The following is a 20,705-nucleotide window of genomic DNA, read 5'->3' as shown; positions in this document are numbered from 1 at the left end:
GCAGGGCTGGGGGATAGGGACCCCGGCTCCCTCCTAAATGGGAGTAGGCTCCACGGCTGGAGTATATAGGAGGTGCTGAGCCCCACATTTGAGGGTGCTCAGTGCTGGGGTGCAGATGACCAAGAGGGATCTGAAGGGTTTGGGGTGCCCCTCTCCTCATGGGTCTGAAGAGTTTGAGGTGTCTTTCTCCCTCAGGAGTCCCTAAGGTTTGGGGTACCCCTCTCCTCTGAGGATCTGAAGATCTGGTGATGCCTCTCTCCTTATGGGTTTGAAAGATTTGGGGTGCTCTTCTCCCTTAGGAGTCTGAAGGCTTTGGGGTGTCCCTATATCTCGAGTGTCTGGAGGGTTTGGGGTGTCCCTATACCCCAAGGGTTGGAGGTGCCCATCTACCTCAAGAGCATCAAGGGTTTGGGGAGCTCCTATACCTCGGGGATCCGAAGGGTTTGGGGTACCCTTCTTTTCGAGGGTACAAAGGGTTTGGGATATCTCTGTCCCTGGAGGGTCTGAAGGGCTTGGGGGAACCCCTATCCTCTGGGGTCTGAAGGGCTTGGGGTGCCCCTATCCTTAGGGATCCGAAGGGGCTTGGGGTCCTCTATCCTCGAGGGTCTGAAGGGCTTGGGGTGCCCTTATCATCGGGAGACTGAAGAGCTTGGGGTGCCCCTCTCCTCACGGTCCAAAGGGCTTGGGGGAACCTCTATCCTCGGGTATCCGAAGAGGTTTGGGGTGCCCCTATCCTCTGGGATCCGAAGGGGCTTGGGGTGCCCCTATCCTCGGGGGTCCAAAGAGGTTTGGGGTGCCCCTCTCCTCACGGGTCTGAAGCGCTTGGGGGAACCTCTATCCTCGGGGGTCCAAAGAGGCTTGGGGTGCCCCTATCCTCTGGGGTCTGAAGGGCTTGGGGTGCCCCTATCCTCGGGGGTCCAAAGAGGTTTGGGGTGCCCCTCTCCTCACGGGTCTGAAGCGCTTGGGGGAACCTCTATCCTCGGGGGTCCAAAGAGGCTTGGGGTGCCCCTATCCTCCGGGGTCTGAAGGGCTTGAGGTGCCCTTATCTTCGCGGGTCCAAAGGGCTTGGGGTGCCCCTATCCTCGGGGATCCGAAGGGGCTTGGGGTCCTCTGTCCTCGAGGGTCCAAAGGGCTTGGGGAACCCCTCTCCTCGGGGCTCCAAAGGGCTTGTGAGACCCCTCTCCCTCGGCCGTCTGAAGGGTCCGGAGCCCTCTTTCCCTCGGGGGACACCCCCGTACCCCGCAGCGCTCCCACGCACGCGGGGCCCTTTCCCGCGGGACAGACCACGCCCCCCTCTAACCACGCCCCCTTCGGGATAAGCCCCGCCCACCATTTGACCACGCCCCCCACCGCGGTTAGCCACGCCCCCTCGCCTCTGACCACGCCCCACACACTCCGCCCTTACCGGAAGTCCCTCCCCCCGGCGCAGCCCGCCGTCACTTCCGCCCGCTCGGTCCGGCATCTCCAACATGGCGGCGTCCTGCGGCTCCTCGCAGCTCCCGCCCGCCGAGCCGCCGCTCAAGATCCCCAAGATGGAGGTGCTGTCGCCGGGCTCTCCGGGAGCGTTGAGCGACGGCAACCCCAGCCTATCCGACCCTTCAACCCCTAGCGGCGCGTCCCCGCTGGGCCCGGGGCCGGCGGCCGGCGGGGCCGGGTTGGGGGGCCGCGGCGGGGCCTCGCCGTCCGTCTCCTTCTCCCCGGGCGGTGCCGCCGCCGCGGCCGCAGCCGCCGCTTGCCGTGGGATGTCGTGGACGCCGGCGGAGACCAACGCTCTGATCGCCGTGTGGGGTAACGAGCGGCTGGTGGAAGCGCGGTACCAGCAGCTGGAAGGCGCCGGCACCGTCTTCGGCAGCAAAGCCCCCGGGCCCGCCATGTACGAGCGCGTCTCCCGCGCCCTTGCCGAGCTGGGCTACGAGCGCACCCCTTCGCAGTGCCGGGAGCGCATCAAGGTACTCCCTGGGGCGGGTGGAGAGGCCCCTGGGGACAGGAGGCGGGGGGAGGGAGGGTGTCTCCCGGGGTGGCACCGCGGCCCCTGATCTCAGGATGTTCCCTGCAGCATCCCTGGGTATCCCCTGGGCTCAGGCCGGCAAGTGGCCCTGGGTCTGGGGCTACCCCATCGCCTGACATCACCCCAGCAGGGTGTCTCCGTGCTGGCATCTTGCTGCAGCATCTTTTAGCTCTGGGTGTGGACATCCCCTGGGCTCAGCCCAGCAAGTTTAGAGGCACCCCATCCCCTGGGCTCACCTCAGCAGAGTGAGTCCCCTTGCTGGCAGTTTGCTGCAGCATCTTTTAGCTCTGGGTATGGGCATCCCCTGGGCTCACCCCAGCAAGTTTGGAGGCACCCCATCCCCTAGAATCACCCCATCATGGTCTCCCTATGCTGGCAGCTTGCTGCAACATCTTTTAGCTCTGGGTGTGGGCATCCCCTGGGTTTAGCCCAGTAAGTTTGAGGGCACCACATCCCCTAGAATCACCCCATTAAGGTGTCTCCTTATTGGCATCTTGCTGAAGCATCCTTTACCCCTGGGTGTGGGCATCCCCTGGGCTCAGTCCAGCAAGTTTGGGAGGCACCCCATCCCCTGGGCTTACCCCAGCAGATTGTCTCCTTGCTGGCAGTTTGCTGCAGCATCCTTTGGCCCTGGATGTGGGCATCCCCTGGGCTCACCCCAGCAAGTTTGGAGGCACCCCATCCCCTAGAATCACCCCACTAAGGTGTCCCCTTGCTGGCATCTTGCTGCAGCATCTTTTAGGCCTGGATGTGGGCATCCCCTGGGCTCAGCTCAGCAAGTCTGGGGGCACCCCATCCCCTGGGCTCACCCCAACAGGATCTCCCCATACTGGCAGCTTCCCTGAGCATCCTTTGTCCCTGAGTGCAAGGTCCCCTTTCTTCTGGGCTCACCCCATCAGAGTCTCCCACCATGGACAGTTTGCTGCAGCATGCTTTAGCCCTGGGTGTGGGCATCCCCTGAGCTCAGTCCCTCCTGGGGCTTTGACTTTAGGGGCCCTCAGACCCCTGGGATCACCCTTTCAAGGTGAGCTCTGGCAGCATCCTGTGGTCCTGAGGGGTGAAAGGCATAGTGCCCCAGCCCCCAGCAGCATCCTTCTCCCTGGGCTGCCTCCTTCAGTGTGGTGGGCACTGTGGCCCTTGGTGGGTTGTCTCAGTGCCCCTTACATCTGGCTGTGAAGGGATGACATCAGCTTCTCCCTGAAGCTCCCCAAGGGGGGAAAAAGAGCTCCCAGTTACCCCAGTAACAGGGGCTGCCTCAGGCTGTGGTTGCCCCTTGCACTCCTGCCTCCTTCCTTTGCTTTGAAATTGCTTTTGCAGGGTCCAGCATCTTCCCTAATCCCACCCCAGAGTGTGCTGTGCCCTCAGGAACCTCTTTACTTTAACTGAGCTGTGTTCCAGAGCCCCCCCTGGGCTGTGCTGCTTCTGAGGGCAGCTCTAAAGGTGGGGTCTTTCCACTTTATTCCTTGGGGAGAAGGGCAAGGGCTGAGTTTGGTGGCTACAGTTTGGTGCCTTGTCCTCTTTCTACCCCCCAGGAGAGATTTGGATGAGGTGGGGAACCTAAATTCAGTCTCTAAACACAAATGAAGCTTGGGGAGGCTGAGTTAAACCCTTTGAGCTCCCTCCAGCTTTTCATTTCCCCCCTTTCCCAACCCATTTTGGCTGTTCCTGCCACCCCTTAAAATGCCAATCAATGAAAGGACAAGCAATGGCTTGTTCTCACAAGGGATGGGGGGAAGCTCTTTGCTTCTGTGCTGTTAAACCCCAGTCAGGCTGGGATTTCCCCTTCAATCCCATGCCACTGGAGCTTCATCCCTAAAAGCAGCTGCTCAGAATGGTACAAACCCTTTCACTTCCTGGAGCTGCTTTAGTTTCTTGATGTCTTTGTCCTCATGTTGACTTACTGACTCCTTGAATTTGCTTCTGGGGTGTTTCTCTCCCTTGAGCCACATCCAAAGGTTTTGTTTGGTGAGGAACCTCTTTGTCTCAGCAGCTTTCAAAGAGCTTGTTGCTTGAATAGCTTTGGATGTCACCAACTTTGGGGCTTGGCTGGAGGCTGGTGCAGGATAGAGATGTTTTTGGAGGTGGTTTGGCTTTGTCCTGCCCCATGCTGCTTGGTAGAAGGTCGTGGTGGCTCTGCAGCTGTCTGTGCTTCAGGGGATGCTAAGCAGGCTGTGAGGAGAAGTCTTGCTGTTAAAGCAAGCCCAGAACTCTCTGTTAAGGTTCAAGCAATGCTTTTGGGTAGAGCTGGTTGCAGCTTGTGGTTGGTTTTGGGGTCAGAGCAAAGAGTTTTGGTGACAGCTGCAAGATGCCATCCTCCCTTTAGAAGTGATGCTCCAATACATCTTTGCTCCTGAGACATTCAGGCTTGAAAGAATCTACCCCCCCTGCACCAAGACAGGCTGGGGGTGACCTGATGGAGAGGGATCTGGGAGTGCTCCCCTCCCCTGGGAGTGCTCTCCCCTCCAGGAGAGGGATCTGGGAGTGCTGGTGGGCAGCAAATAGACATCAGCAGTAAGAAGGGCCAATGGCATCCTGGGGGGCATCAACAAGAGCGTGGGAAGCAGCTTGAGGGACGTTTTCTTCCACCCCTGCTTGCAGTGAGATTAGGCCTTGTGGGTTCCTCACCAGAGCCAGGAGTTCCCCTTGCTATGGGGAGTATTAAGAGAGTTGCAGTAGCTGCTGCCAACCCCAAACATCCCAGTTTTGGTAGGATTCCAGCTGGATTTGGATGCTTGACTCTCATTTTCTGAGGGTGAACATCACTTCTGGATGTGGAAGGGGTCAGTGCCTGAAGTGAGACAGAGCAGGACAACTGGAATGTTGCCTGAGCTGCAGCCAGCACTGGGAGGTGGTGCCAAAGCAGCACAGAGCTGCCTCATTCCATTTCTTATCCAGAATCTTCCACATTTCCATCCTTTTTAAGGGTATTTCTACTTAATACCCATCGAGGGGATGGCATTTGCTGATCTCTTGTAGAAGCAAGCTGTGCTTAAAACACACTGGCTGCAACTCCTTTGAGAACTGCATTTCCATCTTGGCTTTCTCCAGGGACACTTGCTTCCCCCCTCAAAGCTTTGAAGAGTGGGTTAGAAATGAGCTGGACAGGTTAAAAAGTCAGCTCCAGGGAAGGAAGTTGGATGGTGTAGATGCTTTCTGTCCTGATTCAAACAGGATCCCCCTTCAGATTTTTGTCTCTCAACATCTGCATCTGCTTTTTGTGCTCCTGGAACGAGGCCACTGTTGGGTTGGAGCCACTCAGGAAGGGGCTGGTTCAAATGTAGGGATTCACTTGTAACCCTTCCAGCAGCTTTTCCTGGTTTCTTCCTTTGGAAACAGACCTTGACTCCAGCTCAGTGCCCGGCTCTGGCCACGCTGCAGCCCCTCAGTGTCCCTGTGGCAGTGAGTGAGGGGCCCAGCACTGACACAGCCCTGGAGCTGCAGCCTCCCCAAGGCCCAGCACAGGGGACAATCCCTGCCCTGCTCCTGCTGCCACCCCACTGCTGATCCCAGCCAGGCTGCCCTTGGCCTTCTTGCCCCCCTGGGCACGCTGCTGGCTCCTGTTCAGCACCAGCCCCCCCAGGCCCTTTCCCTGCAGCAGTTTCCAGCCCCTCTGCCCCAGCCTGTGGCTGTGCCTGGGCTTGGGGAGGCCCAAAGGCAGGACCTGGCTCTTGACCTTGGGCAACCTCATGTAGATCCTGTCCATCCCTACAACTAGCAGCTCATTCAAGAGTCATTCATGTGTTTTTCATCCCTCTTGAAATGGGCTGCCCAGGGAGGTGAGGGAGTGCCCAGCCCTGGAGGGATCCCAAAGCCCTGGAGCTGAGGTGCTGAGGGCCATGGGGTAGTGCTGAGCTGGGCAGGGTGAGGTCAGTAGTTGGACTCCCATCAACTTCAAGCTCTTTTCCAACCAAAATGATTCCATGAAAACGAATCTGGGACCATTTCCACAGCTGCTCCAAGCACAAGTTCACCTTTTGTTTTGTGAGGGACACACTGAAGTGTGTTGGCCTCTCCACAGAGTCCATGCCAGGCTGTGTATTCCAAGAGGAACAGCTCCAACACCTCCCTCCTGGCTCTTGGATTTTCTGGAGGTGATGACCTCTTCCTCACCCCTCACTGGAGGTTCCTCTTGGGTTGTGGTTTTCTGCCACACAGGCAATTTGTGGGGTTTTGTTGTTCAAAGGAAAAAAGACAACTTTGAAGAAGAATGGTTAAACAGAGAGAGCAGAGACAGGAAGGGGAAAAGCAAATGCCACAAACCCACATGAAATGGGAAGGAATGAAAAATGACACCAGAGTATCAGCTGTGGCTCGAAAGCTGGATGCCAAGCTGTGCCAACAGGGCTGATTCCTCGTGGGGCTGTGGTTTTTGAGCTGTTAAACCATCTAAACAATCCATTTTTAAGCCTTGGGTGAAGCTGTTTTTAAGGAAGGCAAGGCTGTATGAGCTAGACTGGCTCAAATCTAATGCCTGGAGTTATCTAGTTTGACCTCCTCCATGACACCAGGGCTTGGATTTCATCCAGAGTTTCATTGTTGGGTTGAGCAGAGGCTGCATCTTCATTTGAAGGTCTCAAACTGATGGAGCATCAGTACACTGGGGTGGGGTTTTTTTGTAGCAACCAGCCAACTGGCCACCTTCAAAACCACTTTGCCTTCCATTTCTTTTCAACCTTAATCTTGCATTTGTTCTCTCCTTGAGTCCTTCAGTCCTTGGGTAAGTGGGAACAACTTTCTGATCACATGAGCCAGAAAAGAATCAAGTCTTATGTGTCAAAGGACAGATTGACTTGGTTTACTCCTCCTTGGATATAGTTTGAGGCTGCATCAGAGGAACACCTCTGGGAATTGAGCATTGTGTGGAGCAAACCCACTCTCAGAGCAGCTGTGTTATCCCAACAGGCACCAGTCTCACTTTACACATGCAGGATGGGTGTCTTGACTGTCCAGTAGCTTCTGCTGTGAGTGTTGTGCATCTGTAACACTCTACTCTGGTTGTTTGGATGTAACTGGGTCACCCATCACTCCATGCCCTAGGTTATTATACCCTGACTTCCTTCCCTTTTGGTCTTTGGCAAAGTCTTCCCTCATCTAAGCCAACCTCTACCTTCTGTAGATAATTCCTGCCTGTACAGGAGCTTCCTTTTAAGATGTATTTAATTGTGGTTTAGTAGTTGGCAGTGGTGGGAGATCAGCTGTGGGGTTTTTGTTAGGTTCTAGCTTGTCTGTGTCTCCTAGGGTGACTTTGCTTCTTCAAGGCATTATGTGCAGAGAGGTCTCTGGTTCCTAACATGATCAGACAACCAGTTTCTCTGTGCTCCCACTTGAGATGCCACCATGTTTCATACCAAAGGTGTTTTGCAGAGGAGTCTTGGGACTTGGTGGCTCTGGTTCAGTCAGCAGAGGCACTCTTTGAGAGTTAAAAGGTTCTCTTCCTTCTCTTTTTTATTCTGGATAGGCTTCTTGTGGTGATATCCCTTCCAAGTCTCATGTTCTGCCTTCCAAACACCTTTTAACCTCCAAGTCCAGGAGCTAGCAGACTGTCGGAGTCACGTCTGTTGCCTTCTGCTCCCACTGTCCCAACTCAGAAGTGAAGAACTGCAAGACCTTTCCTTGTGCTGCTCATCCCTATGTGCCCTGTGACCACTCCAGCTTTCAAAAGCACTTTCTTTTGTCCTGACCTAGCTTCATCTTGTGGTGAGATGAAGGAGGAGAAGCAATTAATTAACTGCCTTTCTAATTGGGGATGTGAAGCCAAGAGCTTCTGTCTTGCATGAAGTGAAAGAGCATCTTTGGAGCTGAAGGCTGTGTGCTCTGAGCCTCCCTCTCTCAGCTTTCAACAGATTAATGTGGACACCCCTGTAGGCCACCTTAACTGCTCCTTGAGTAAGAACACATCTCAGATCAGGGATCTGGAGTTTCTCATGTTGAACCATCCCTTGGGTTCTGTATCAAAACCTCCCTGTCCTGTGCTTCTCCCTCACGTGTGTGTTTGTTGCTGGGAGGAGAACTGTTGGCTACAGCTTCCCTCGAGGCTTGATGATCACAAACACTGCTCAGATGTGCTGCAATGAATTGATTCTCCTGTGTCTTCACTTGTAGAGAAGGTGAAAGCTCCTAAATTAGAAATGGTGACTAAAATCCACCTTGAGCTCTTGGATTTCACCCCTGTGAATTGAAGGGGGTGGGGATAACCTGTCTTCGTATTGCAGGCAGCGTTGCAGAACAATAAGCAAAAGCCTCGGGTCTCTTCCAGCTTTGTGCAGTCACTGGTCAATTCATCAGGTCTGTTTGCAGTTACTTGTCCTAAATTTCCTGGTTTCTTGTCTATCTGTATCAATATTATGTGTGTGCACTTTAGGAACCACGGAGCAGGACTTGAGCTGGACACCGGGAGGAATAGAGGAGGTGCGTAAGATAAACCTCGATCTTAAACTCTTTGGTGATCAGAGTAAGCTGCTGGGAGAAAGGTGTTTAAACCCATAAGATATCCAGGTGGAGGTTTCTTTTGAAATGGGAGCAATTATTTAGGTCTTACCCTAGGGCATCTGAAGAAAATCCATCGTGGGAGGTACGGGCAGCTGCAGAGGGAGAGCCGTCGGTCTGATCCCACCTCACCCCTGCCACCCAGAAGCCTGTGGGCATCCCTGAAACGGAGCTGACCTGGTTGTTTGGAGGTGAACATCACTTGGCAATGTGGTAGGGACTGCTTGGTGGAGAAACCTTGGGATTACCTCCAGGAGGGAGGAGATAATGGGGGATCTTGATTGTTTAGGAAAACAGTTCCGAGGAGCTGCTGGCTGCTTGGTCACAGACCTTCTGGTGCTTTTGAAAGCACCACATTTGAGGTGATCATCCCTCTGATGTACCATCAGAAGGGGAGACAAAACATGGCTCATGCAGAAGTGCCAAGGCAGTAAGCTTAAAAGTACTCATGGCAAGCAGTGACAGTCTTGCTCGTTTATTTTTGCCCCTTTTCTTCATTGCTCCCTTTAATTCTCATACCAAGTCTCCATTTGACCTGATGCTAAGTTATATTCCTGCTTAAATAAGTTGGTTTGCAGCCTGAATGAGAAGAGTTAATGACTAGCAGGCTACAACCAGTGTGAGACACTTTCAGCTCCAGCAGTAGGGAGAGATATTTGAGGGATTCAAACTGAGCAAGTGGCTGTTGGGTGGCCCAGGAGGGATCAATGGATTTGGTTAACCCAAAAATCCTTTCTTTAGCTTAAAGGCTGCTAAGAAATTTGTCTGGAGCTTCTACATCTGGGCTTTACTCCAATGGAGAAGCCAGGGCAGATGTAAGAACTGGACTTTTGTTTTGAAGCCTGACTTTGGGGTGGATTTTAGAGTGAAACAAGAGTTTGCCCCTGTCACTCAGTGAGATTTGAGCTGAAAGGAGACACATCAGAGCGAAAAACCTGGGCCACCTTCCTTCCAACGCTCTTATCAGGGCCAAAACTACCTCAATGTACCCAAGGGCTTCTTGTTGCTGAATTTTACCACCTACATTTATTAATACCCCCAGCACTGGGAAGCCAAATCTCCCCACAATGAATAGCAACAGCTTTCCTGGCCGAGTCCTCGCTTCCAGGTTGACAAAGGTGGTTGGTTGGGGCTGAGGTTTTGACAGAAAATCTGGTGATGTTTGGTTTGGTGGCAAAATCAGTGAAAGTTCCACCTTAAAACCACTGAGTTCTGGTGCTATTGTGGCCTCTGCAGGTTAAATTTTACTGTGGGGGGAGGGAGTTGGTCATTTTGGGGTTAAACTGACTCACTGCTTAGAAGTTTTCTGCCCCCAGGGCTCTGAGTTTCACAAGGAAATGAGTTAGAAATGTGTTCCTTTCCCACTGATGCTGTTAAAACCAGGAGCATTAGGTAGCTTGGAGCTTTCTGAAGGTGTAAAAAAGCCTTGTGGGAGGAGGAAAAAAAACCCCTAACCAAGTGGTTTTTGAAATGCTATGTCCACAAAGTCCTCCTCTAGAAAGGAAAGTGAACAGGGCTAGCTGTTCCCAAAGTCATGCTTAAATAGACTCCAGAGACAGCTTTGCCATTCAGTCCAGAACCTGAGCAATCTAACACATTGAATTTGGGAGGTGAAATAAGAGTTTGGTAGCACAAAACCCATCAGGATCCCTCTCAGCTGTCAGTGGGGTGGGGGGATGACCAGAAGCAGACTAACAGGGTGTTTGTTTTGCATCTTAGTCCCCTCCAAGGAGGTTTCAACCTCAACACTGTGTTTAAGACAAAGCTTCTTTAAGAGCCATCTAAGGATTGTTTCTTACTTGAATGCTTGCTATGGAAGTCTTGGCAATTTGGAGCATTATTGATTTGACCTCTTTTAAATTTCAGCAGCTTCACAAGAGACAGAGTGAGTTAGTAAGGAAGGCAAAATATGTAAGTAATCTATCTTTTCCTAGCTGAATAGCTTAGGCATATCCATTTAATTACCTTGTGTCTTCTTACCAGAGTAAGGAAGGTTGGACAATCTTTGCTTTGGGGGACTCTCTCTTTTCCTTTCCCTTTCTCCCTCTTTCTCTCTCTCTCTCTTCCCTGCTTCAACCTTCTCCAAGCTGTGGGTCCACCACCAGCTCTGCTTCCTCCTCCTCATAGTAGGTGTGCATTTTCTTGGCTGGTTGGTGTCTCTGACTTGGGGATCTCTTGGTATTTTTATTTCCCCTCCCACATCTCTTCCATTCCATAGAAGATCTGGGGATTTTGTTTCTTTGGAAGTGGAGTGGGGGGGTGGGGGGAGGGAAGTGAATAAAACTGCCCAGAGTTTTAATCTGATGAACCTGGAGCTGCTCCACAGCTTTGTCCAGCTTTGTGTTGCTCTCAGTGAATGACCTGAGATGGGGAGAATGTTTTCCCTGTTTACTGCATCACTGATAAGATGAGTTGAATGTTTTCCTGGTTAGCTCTTAGTTCAGAAATCATCATTCAGGGGCAGAAGTGATAAAACATGCAGAGAACAAAGTGCAATTAAGTCCCAGTTAATCAATTGAAGGAGCCCAGGAGGTGATTCGAAGTGGGGTTTTGTTTTGGCCTTGAGATAGTTTTGGACTCTCTGTACATGGAAAAACCATTTCAAAAGGCAGTGTTTGGAAATGGGAAGAATTCTGAATAGCAAGAGAGGAGCAGTTGGGTTCAAGGGTGAGGAAATGTGCTTCGAGACACTTTCTAAACCATTTCGCTTCATGTAAAGCTCGAATGGCTAGTGGAAGCTCAACAAACAACAAGGTGATCACACCACAAATACTGTTAGCTGGGTGCAAATATTACTGCATACAATCATGTGGCCTTTGTCATACAGGAGGACAGACTTAGATGATCATAATGGTCCCTTCTGGCCTTCAGCATCTAAAGTTCTCTTGTTGTGTTAACGCTCAGACCTCAGCAGGGATGGCAGGTGGAGCTTGGGGGCAAATGCTCATCAGCAAAGGTTTAAAACCAAAAGCCAAACCCAACTTTTGCCTAGCAGCCTGTAACTGTCTGCAAGTGGATGTGTGCTCTGCCAACCCCTTTGCTTGCCTGATGGACCTGCTTTATTTCTACCCCCTCCCCCTTTCTCTGGCTCCAGACCCTTCGCAGGTGCTACAGCCGCGTGAAGGAACACGGCGTGGGCAAGAGGAAAAGCAGCTACACCTTTGAGCAGCTGGAACAAGTGTTTGGGCAAGGAGGATGGGATTCCCAGCCCTGCCAGCCTGTCCTCATCAACAGCAGTGGTTTGTACCAGGAGCTGGAGTCAGATGGCAGCACCATGGAGGAATATTCACAGGAAGATTGGGGAAACCACAGTCAGGATCTCCATTGCTACCAGACTGGTGAACAAGAATTGGGTAAGAAGTGTCACTGGGCAACATCTCCAACCCATTTTGAGCTCAAGATCCTTCTCTCTTCAGGGAGAAAAGGGAAAGAGATTCCTCAGTTCATCACCAACAAACTCCTCCACCTTCTTGCCCAAATTATTGGTGTCTGTGTGTAAGAATCAAGACATTAATTAACTTAGAGATTGAGTCATTGCTTGGGGCTTGTTGAACTTTGCTCCTGATGGCAAGCACGTGCTGATCCCAACAGTTTTGTGAAGGAAGGGCTTCCTCTAAGGAGATTTCTCTCTCATGAGCCCCTGATCTTACAGATGAGTGTGTGTTCCTCCCTGAGCAATGGGGTTTATTTCCAATGGGGTTTATTTCCAAGGTGGGAACTTCTAAGTCACTCAGAAATTCAACAGAGACCTGAGTGAAGCAGCAGCAAGGAGATGAATGGCATAAAGGCCTGACTGGTTTCTTTTCCCCTCGTGGTTTTTAGGATGGAAGAGGGAGAGGAGACTCAGTCACATGTCTGTGTTGAAGGGCCTGGGGAGTTAAGGTGCTTTGAAAGAGGTTTAAAGCACAGTTCAGTGTTAAGAGTTGCAAGTTTGGCTGTTAATCTGCCTTCTGGTTCCCTCAGATTCCTTCCCCAAGGGGCTGAAAAGTCAGAATTACATGAGGGAGAGGAGGACATGACAAAACATATGTAAACAGTGGAGAACTCTGGCCAGTTTGTCTGGTTCCTGGTAAAACTGTGGCCTCCTGGTTCACTTCCCTTCAATCAGATGGAAGCACTTGTGTTGCACTTGGGCTGCTGATACTCTTCATGTTCAGAGAAGCACTTGGCACACAGCATCTGAATGGAATCCACATGTGTTTTCCCTGCTGTTTGCTCTTCAGCTGTGCCACTGAGAGCAGAAATAGCCTCTCCTGGTTTCTTTTTCCCTTTTGGATTTGGTTTCAACAGTGCAGTTTGCAATGAAATGCATTTGTGATTTAACAAGAGGGGAAATTGTCGTCTTGCCCTTGATGGGTTTTGCACTTGCAGAGCTGGAATCAGACCTCAACTGGGCAGCTCCCATCCAAGAGGGAGGATGTAGGAACAGGAGGTGTCTGGTGCAGAGCTGGAATCAGACCTCAACTGGGCAGCTCTCATCCAAGAGGGAGGATGTAGGAACAGGAGGTATCTGGTGCAGAGCTGCCTGGCTTAGGAAGAGACTCCAATTTAGTTCTTATTTCACTTCAGCCTTTTATTAAAGAAGTAAAACACCCCCAAACCCCAAATTAAAACCCCAGGGACATGATTTCAGATCCAGATGTTGCAATTTTACCTTTCAGATGAAATGCCTACCACGAAGAGAACACTAAAGATAAAACAGGAGTCTTCAGAAGACACACAGTAAGTGATTTCTGCATGTTTTACTCTGGAATGTTGTTTCCCCAGGGATGTTGTGCAGGGGGAGGGGAGAGAGGATGATGTTTGGAACTTCTGATTATAATTAGAGATACATTGGGCAGGACTATTCATGGAGCTGAAGCTGCTTTATGTATTATCCCAGTTACCTCAGAACATCTGAAAAGCTTCATGACTCTTGCCTCTTCTTGGCTTTGCCACACAGCAGATGAAAGAGGGCTTAGGACATGAATGCAAGGGCTTAAGATATGAATGCAAGGGCTTAAAGTGTGGGTAAAATACACATGGAACTGTTTTGGTTGGAAAAGAGCTTGAAGCTGATGGAGTCTCAGCCCTTCCCTCACCCTGCCAAGCCCAGCGCTACCCCACGGCCTCAGCACCTCAGCTCCACGGCTTTGGGATCCCTCCAGGGCTGGGCACTGCCCCAGCTCCCTGGGCAGCCTGGCACAGGGGTTGACACCCCTCTCAGGGAAACAGTTCTGCCTCAACCTCCCCTGGGACAACTTGAGCCCATTTCCTCTTGTCCTGTCGTTCATTACTGGAGAGAAGAGACTGACCCTCACCTCACTCCAACCTCCTGTCAGGGAGTTGCAGAGAGTAACCAGATCTCCCTTCAGCCACTTCTTCTCCAGATTAAACACCCCCATTTCCCTCAGCCACTCCTGGACTTCAGATCACTCCCCAGCTCTGTTACATCCTTCTCTGGACACACTCCAGCCCCAAAATGTCTCTCCTGTATTGAGGGGCCTAAAACCAAACCCAATATTTGAGGCTCACGTTGGGTTTGTGTGGAGATCACAACACGAGGCTGAACACTGAGGGTTATTTGCAATCTGCTGGGGTTTTTGCCTCCTTTCTCAGAAATTTGTCCCTTTATATATAAAGCAAAAACAATACAGGAGGGATGGAGGGAGAAAAGAGCAGGAGAACGTGCTCCCCCCTCCATAGTAGCGTGTGCTCTTGGCTCAGCGTGAGGAACACTCGCACGAAAACCTCGTGCCTTTCCCCTTTTAGCATGCCAAAGCTTGGGCTTTTTTTCCCTTCACTTGACTTGTCTAACTTTCCAGAGCTGTTGTAACCTTTTGGATGGGTTCAATCTGAACAAACAGCAGAGCATTTTGCATGCTTTCAGCATGTGAACCTCCCCTCGCCTCGCCAACAATAACATAAGAGCTCTTCTAAAAGGCAAGGGTTCATAGCCAGGGCTACTTTTCTCCTGACCTTTTGGGTTCTGTAGACCCACAGGGTTGGTTGCACATCTGTCTGGAGTAGGAATGAGCCATCTCAAGTTGAGTCTCCTGGGTGAGTTCCACACAGGAGCAGCAACTCCTCCAGAGATTTGAGGTGTTGTCCAAAGTCCATCCGGCTGTTTGCAAAGGAGCTGCTCTAGGGTGGAAGTTCTCAGCACTCTAAGAAATGGTGATCCAGCAGAAAGTGTCACCAAATGAAAAGAAACAAACACAGCCTCCAAAAGAGAAGGAAAAAAGAAGCTTCTGTTGTAATGGCTTCACTTCCCCAACCTCCTCACTTCAGCTGAACTTTCACTGTACCTGAAGGTGACCTTTCAGCAAACTTAGTGACTCGGGGATGAGCTGGAGAAGAACAGCTTTGGTTCACTCTGAACTCTATTATTGCCTCTTTGAACAGGTATTTTAGGACCATTCTGGGATAACTTTGCCTTTCAGGGTGTGTTAAGGTGGTGTGGAAGTGATAAAGGTTCAGAGGGACCCCTTTACTTTCTTCCTGAGAGGAGGCTGGGTGCAGATGGATCCAAACTCAGCCCCCAGGTTGTAAAGAGTCAGGTTCTGCAACAGAGTTGGTTTGTTACAGCTGGAGCACTTTTAGGAGAGTGAAAGAAATCAAGAGATCTCCTAATTAGTTAATTAATGCTGCCTCCTCAAGGGGAATCTGCTTTAGCAGAGGGTTGGGCTGGATGAGCTCTGGAGGTCCTTTCCAACCCCCACCACTCTGGGTTTATACCCTGACAGTCCAAGTTCCCCTCCCCTCCTGTAAAGGCTCTGACCTGCTTCGAGGAAAGCAGCTGTTTGAGCCTCTTGGAAATTTGCTTCTGTTTGGAAACAGTGCCTCATAAACAAACTTGCACTTGCACTGGTGCTGTCTCCTGTCCTCTCCCTCATTTGAATTGCAAAAGCTTCGGCAAAAGCAAGCAGATTGCTCTGAGCAGGGGTAAAATCCAGCTCTAGGGCACCTTCTGCAGATGAAAAAGGAGATTGCTCCGTGTCAGACAGCACTGACACAGGGGAAACCCCCCCTGCTAGCTCAGATGTTTCTCCTGGAGACAATCACAGTAACAGTTTGACTCTCGCTGCCTCTGATACCTCTGCTTGGCTGAGTGATGGAGGTGCTGGGAAAGCAAAGCTCTGAGCCTTGGAGTCCTGGTGGAAGTGAGAAGAGGAGAAAACTTATGACCAAAATCAGAGCTTGGTACAATGTCTTTCTTTCCCTCTGGGTTCCCTCTGTGGAAAACCCTTCTCTCCCCATCCCTGGAGATCAGATGATTCCTCTTCCCAGCACGAGCAGTCTGAGTGACTAAGTCCTTTTTTTTTAACTCACCAGAGCTTCAGCTCTTTATTTTGTGCTGAACTAAACTTAGTGAGAAGTATTTATAGTGGAATTAATAAAGGTGGGAGCTTTTCTTTTGCTTCTTCTCTCCTCTCCTCGACTGTTGAATGAAAACCTGCCCACGCTGCTTTCTTCTCTCTCTCTCTCTCTCTCTTTGGGTTTGGATGGGTTTGCTTGCTTTAAACTGAGCTCAGCTGTCTGCTTTGAGTCAAACCAGTGTGTAACAGCAGGGAAATGTTAGCTCAGTGTTCCCCAACAGCTCACCCTGTGCCCTCACTGACTGGAGCCCTGGGCTCTCTTATCCCTTGGAGATGAATCTCCACTTCCAAAAAGCCTTAAAATGTTTTCCAAGCTACTGCTGCTGTGTCCACAGAGAAGCTTTGAAGCAGTTGGGTGAAGCAGCAGGGTTTGTGTTTAAATGTAGATGGATTTGGGGTGAAAGAGGCATTTGTGGCTGTCCTTTGGCACAAAGGGAAGTGGAAATGACCCCTCAGATGTAACTTCAAATAAGAAGCCAAGGGGATTCACCAAGGGGAAAATCCTGCTTCAGCAACCTGGTGTGGCCTTCTCTGATGGCATGACTGGCTGGGAAAGTGGAAGGAGAGCAGTGAGTGTCACCTGCCTTGACTCCAGTGAGACCTCCAGCCCTTGCTAAAGCAGGTTCCCCTGGCTCAGGGGGCACAGGAACGTGTCCAGGTGGGTTTGGAAACCTCCTGAGAAGGAGCCTCTTCACCCTCCCTGGGCAGCCTGGGCTCACCACACAGTAAAACAGCTTTTTCTTATGTTCAAATGGAACTCTTTGTGTTCCAGTATCACCCAGAGTTTCCTTTAGTGTGCCAAGCAGACAGCAGCAAATACCTTGGTGGGGGGGTTATGTCCTGCAGAGCTTTTGGCACGAAACCTTGTTTCCAGCAGAGACTGAGAGAGCTGTGGAGGACTTTGGGTCAGGTTATGCTGAAGGGGTTGTTCTAACCTATTGCCTCCCAATATAGGATGGGTTTGGGGATAAAACACCTGAGCTGAAGGGGATTCTGATGGTTGTTTCTCAGCTCCTCTTTACTGACCCCCACTTTTATTTCCCCTCCCCTTCTCCATGTATCCCTCGAATCTGCAGGAAGCGTGACGTCATGCAGAACATCATGCAGATCTTGGAGTCTGTCCAGTTGAAGTGGGAGCTGTTTCAGAGCTGGACTGATTTCTCCAGGCTTCACCTTTCCAACAAACTGGCCATTTTTGGCATTGGTTACAACACCCGTTGGAAGGAGGACATCAGGTACCACTACGCCGAAATCAGCTCCCAAGTCCCTTTAGGCAAACGCCTGAGGGAGTATTTTAACTCTGAGAAACCAGAAGGTCGAGTCATTATGACCAGGGTCCAGAAAATGAACTGGAAGAATGTTTATTACAAGTTCTTAGAGATCACCATCAGTGAAGCCAGGTGCCTGGAGCTTCACATGGAGATCGACTGGATCCCCATCGCTCACTCCAAACCTACCGGCGGGAACGTGGTGCAGTATCTCTTACCCGGGGGGATCCCTAAAAGCCCTGGCTTGTATGCTATTGGGTATGAAGAGTGCCATGAGAAACCCTCTTCCCCTCTCCCTGAGCATCGAGGGACTGACCCTACCAATGAGACTCAAGGAGAGCTGGAGGTTCCTTCTCCTCAAGCCTCGCTCCGCCTGGACGTGGAATCCGCCCGCATCATCTATTGTTACCTCGGCATCGCTGAGGTCAGGACTCTCCAGCAGTGCCTGTTTTTACATTTCCAGGCCAACACCAAAACCTTCAGCAAAGATTGGGTGGGGATCAACGCTTTTTTATCTCAGAACTGCATTGTTGAGCCTGGAGTCTCCCCTAAATCCATCTACATCAAATTTGTGGAAGTGGAGAGGGATTTTCTTTCGGCCGGCTCTTTGGTAGAGTGCCTGGAAAAAGCCATCGGCTACCCCTTAAAGTTCAACAACTGAGCCCTTCACAAGGATTTCAGGGCTTGCTGCCCCACTTTTTCTGTTAGTTTGGGGTTGGGGGTTGTTGTTTTTTTCTCTGCCATCTCACAAATCCCAGACTTTGGAGGCTCAAAGTGGGGAGGAACCTTCCCTCCACCCCGAGGGGGGCGCAAGCGGCTCCCGCCCGGCCGCAGGAGGTGAGGAGCCGCCCGGCCCCGCGGCACTGGAGGTACATTCCACAAGGGGGAGAAGGTGTTTTCACCCACCAAAGGGTTTTCTTCTCTTCGAGGGGGTGGGGAGGGCATTTTTCTTCCACAGTGTCTCCTTTGTACGTCTCTTCAGTGTTAAGTCCGGATAACTAAGCAATAGACAACGACGAGTTCAAGGTGGAAGCCCCATGGAAGGACACGGGGTTGTAGAGAACTCTTGTATATAATTTAGACACTTTTTATCACACCCATCCAGTGGTCTCTCTCCTCTCTCTCTCTCTCTCTCCAAACAGTGTTGCCTGCACCAAGAGACTTTGGGTTCTGTGATGTAATTCCACTTTCCAAGTAGCGTTGCCATATCTGCTTTGGGGTGGGGGGTGGCTGGGGTATGTTGATTTGGTGACACAAAGAGAATTCCTGGCCTTGGGGGAGGCTTTTTATTTGTCTCTTGCCTGTTCTTTTCATGGGGGTTGTTCCTGGTTCCTTTTCAGGTTTTTTTTATACTTGGGGGGAATTTTATTTGGGGTTATTGGGGTTTCTTTGGGGTTTGTTTCCCTTCTCCTTTGGGTTTATTTCCCTTGTCCTTTGGGGTTTATTTCCCTTGTATTTTGGGTTTATTTCCCTTGTACTTTGGGCTTATTTCCTTTGTACTTTGGGTTTATTTCCCTTGTATTTGGGATTTGTTTCCCTTGTACTTTGGGTTTATTTCCCTTGTATTTGGGGTTTGTTTCCCTTGTACTTTGGGGCTTATTTCCCTTGTACTTGGGCTTATTTCCCTTGTACTTGAGGATTATTTCCCTTGTCCTTTGGGTTTGTTTCCCTTGTCCTTTGGGTTTGTTTCCCTTATACTTTGGGCTCATTTCCCTTATATTTGGGCTTATTTCCCTTGTATTTTGGGTTTATTTCCCTTGTATTTTGGGTTTGTTTCCCTTATATTTGGGTTTGTTTCCCTTATATTTGGGTTTATTTCCCTTATATTTGGGTTTGTTTCCCTTATATTTGGGTTTATTTCCCTTGTATTTGGGTTTGTTTCCCTTATATTTGGGTTTGTTTCCCTTGTATTTGGGTTTGTTTCCCTTATATTTGGGTTTGTTTCCCTTATATTTGGGTTTGTTTCCCTTGTACTTTGGGGTTTACTTCCCTTATTCTTTGGGTTTATTTCCCTTATGTTTGGGTTTATTTCCCTTGTACTTTCCTTTTTCCTGTCAATTTTGTCTTTTCATTTTCTCCTTTTCTGAAGCAACTTTTTTTACTTTTCTGCTTCCTTTTTTCCCTTCCACCTCTTTTTTTTCTCCTTTTCTGGTCTCTTTTCCTTTCCCCTCTGACATTTGGATTCTCTCTTGGATTCTCTCTTTGGTTTTCTTTCCTGGATTTTCTTTCTCCTGTTTGCTTCCTGGATTTTTTTCCTTTCCTCTGTTTTCTATTTCTTTCAGGTTTGGTTTTATTCTGTTTCTTTTTAGTTTTGTTTTATTTTTCTTTGGGTTTTATTTTGTGTTTCTTTTCTCTTTTAATTGCTTCTTTTTCTTTATCTTTCTAGTTTTCTCTGGGTTTTTTTTTTTCCTCTTGGGCTTTTTTTCCCCTCTTTTCTCTCTCTTATCTTGGTTCTTTTTTTCTCTACTCTCTCTCATCCTGGTTCTCTTTTTTTTCTGTTCTCTCCCCTCACTTCTTTCTTCTGTCCCCTCACTTCTTTCTTCTGTCCCCTCACTTCTTTCTTCTGTCCCCTCACTTCCTTTCTTCTCTCCCCTCACTTCTTTCTTCTCTCCCCTCACTTCTTTCTTCTCTCCCCTCACTTCTTTCTTCTCTCCCCTCACTTCTTTCTTCTCTCCCCTCACTTCTTTCTTCTCTCCCCTCACTTCTTTCTTCTCTCCCCTCACTCTTTCTTCTCTCCCCTCACTTCTCTCCTCTCCCTCTTTCTTCTCTCCCCTCCCTCTTTCTTCTCTCCTCTCACTCTTCTCTCCCCTCCCTCTGGTTCTCTCCCCTCACCCTGCTTCTTTTCCTCTCAATGTCTTGTTTTAGGCTGTTTTTTTACTTGCTTTTGAACCCTTCTGGGGTATTTCCCCCCCCTTAATTTCTTCCTTCCCCAAGCTCTAGTTAACCTCTTTGTGACAATAACCTGGCAGCTGGGAAATACTCTTCTTATCATTATTATTTTGGTCAAGCCCATGCTTATGGATACAATCAAAGCTGTGAGAATGGGGAGGGGGGTTGGGGAGGGAAGGGGACACAGGGTCGGAGGGGTGGGAGGGGTGGAACAAGGGGGAGGGTGGAGGATGCATTTACTGCCTTTTTCAGCCGTGTTACTCTCTCGGCCCCATTATCTCGCTGGCTGGTGCCGGCCGTTTCGTTGGTTTAGTTTGATTTTTTTTTATCTAAAGCTCATCGATCGGTGAAGTTGTGACATACGATGAATGTGTCGGTCCAATAAAATCAAAGCAAACACAGACGAGCTTTGCCACGTGTTTCTCTTCCTCAGCGAGGAGGGAGAAGGGAGGGGGGGTTGCTCCTGGGATATTTCTTTCCAGCGGGTCGTTAGACTGTGGGATGTTTGAATTAACGGCATTTAAGCCGAGGGAGCTTTTGTTTCCCTCCCCAAAACCTTTGACAAGATAATGGCTCATCTGCGTGATTGGCATCGCCTTTGAGTAGTAGAGAGAGGAAGAGGAGGAGGGCTCACACACACACACACACACACACACGGGTGACTCAGAGGAGGGTGAATCGCCCCAAAATAGGATG

General features: G+C 50.2%; 1 protein-coding gene across 11 annotated transcripts; it reads left to right on the top strand.

The window, feature by feature from the left end:
* The first annotated feature begins 1,469 nt into the window (after positions 1 to 1,469).
* Positions 1,470 to 18,892, top strand: MSANTD2 (Myb/SANT DNA binding domain containing 2). Of its 11 annotated transcripts, none has more exons than XR_009820326.1 (5): positions 1,470 to 1,949; positions 8,370 to 8,416; positions 8,552 to 8,685; positions 10,361 to 10,405; positions 11,589 to 11,629. XR_009820326.1 is itself a non-coding variant. In XM_062014175.1 (5 exons), exons 1-5 carry the CDS (start codon positions 1,470 to 1,472, stop codon positions 17,779 to 17,781), a joined length of 1,698 nt encoding a protein of 565 aa, XP_061870159.1. In that variant the 3' UTR covers positions 17,782 to 18,892. The 11 variants fall into 11 exon arrangements, 6 of the variants coding, with proteins under 6 accessions (XP_061870159.1, XP_061870153.1, XP_061870156.1 ...); XM_062014175.1 differs by lacking the exons at positions 8,370 to 8,416; positions 8,552 to 8,685 and adding exons at positions 13,156 to 13,216; positions 16,929 to 18,892 and having other exon boundaries at positions 11,589 to 11,847; XM_062014174.1 differs by lacking the exons at positions 1,470 to 1,949; positions 8,370 to 8,416 and adding exons at positions 13,156 to 13,216; positions 16,929 to 18,888 and having other exon boundaries at positions 8,672 to 8,685; positions 10,364 to 10,405; positions 11,589 to 11,847.
* The last annotated feature ends 1,813 nt before the right edge of the window (positions 18,893 to 20,705 follow it).

The sequence above is a fragment of the Colius striatus genome, chromosome 23 (assembly GCF_028858725.1).
Source record: "Colius striatus isolate bColStr4 chromosome 23, bColStr4.1.hap1, whole genome shotgun sequence".
Classification (NCBI taxonomy): domain Eukaryota; kingdom Metazoa; phylum Chordata; class Aves; order Coliiformes; family Coliidae; genus Colius; species Colius striatus.
The sequence above is the reverse complement of the archived record's forward strand: the minus strand, read 5'-3'. Positions and strand labels throughout refer to the sequence as shown.

Excerpts from the sequence above, each read along its gene's own strand:
- MSANTD2 (XM_062014175.1), top strand. The coding sequence starts at position 1,470 with ATGGCGGCGTCCTGCGGCTCCTCGCAGCTCCCGCCCGCCGAGCCGCCG. Across the intron at positions 11,848-13,155 it reads GACTGGTGAACAAGAATTGG|ATGAAATGCCTACCACGAAG; the intron begins GTAAGAAGTGTC and ends TTTACCTTTCAG. Across the intron at positions 13,217-16,928 it reads GAGTCTTCAGAAGACACACA|GAAGCGTGACGTCATGCAGA; the intron begins GTAAGTGATTTC and ends TCGAATCTGCAG.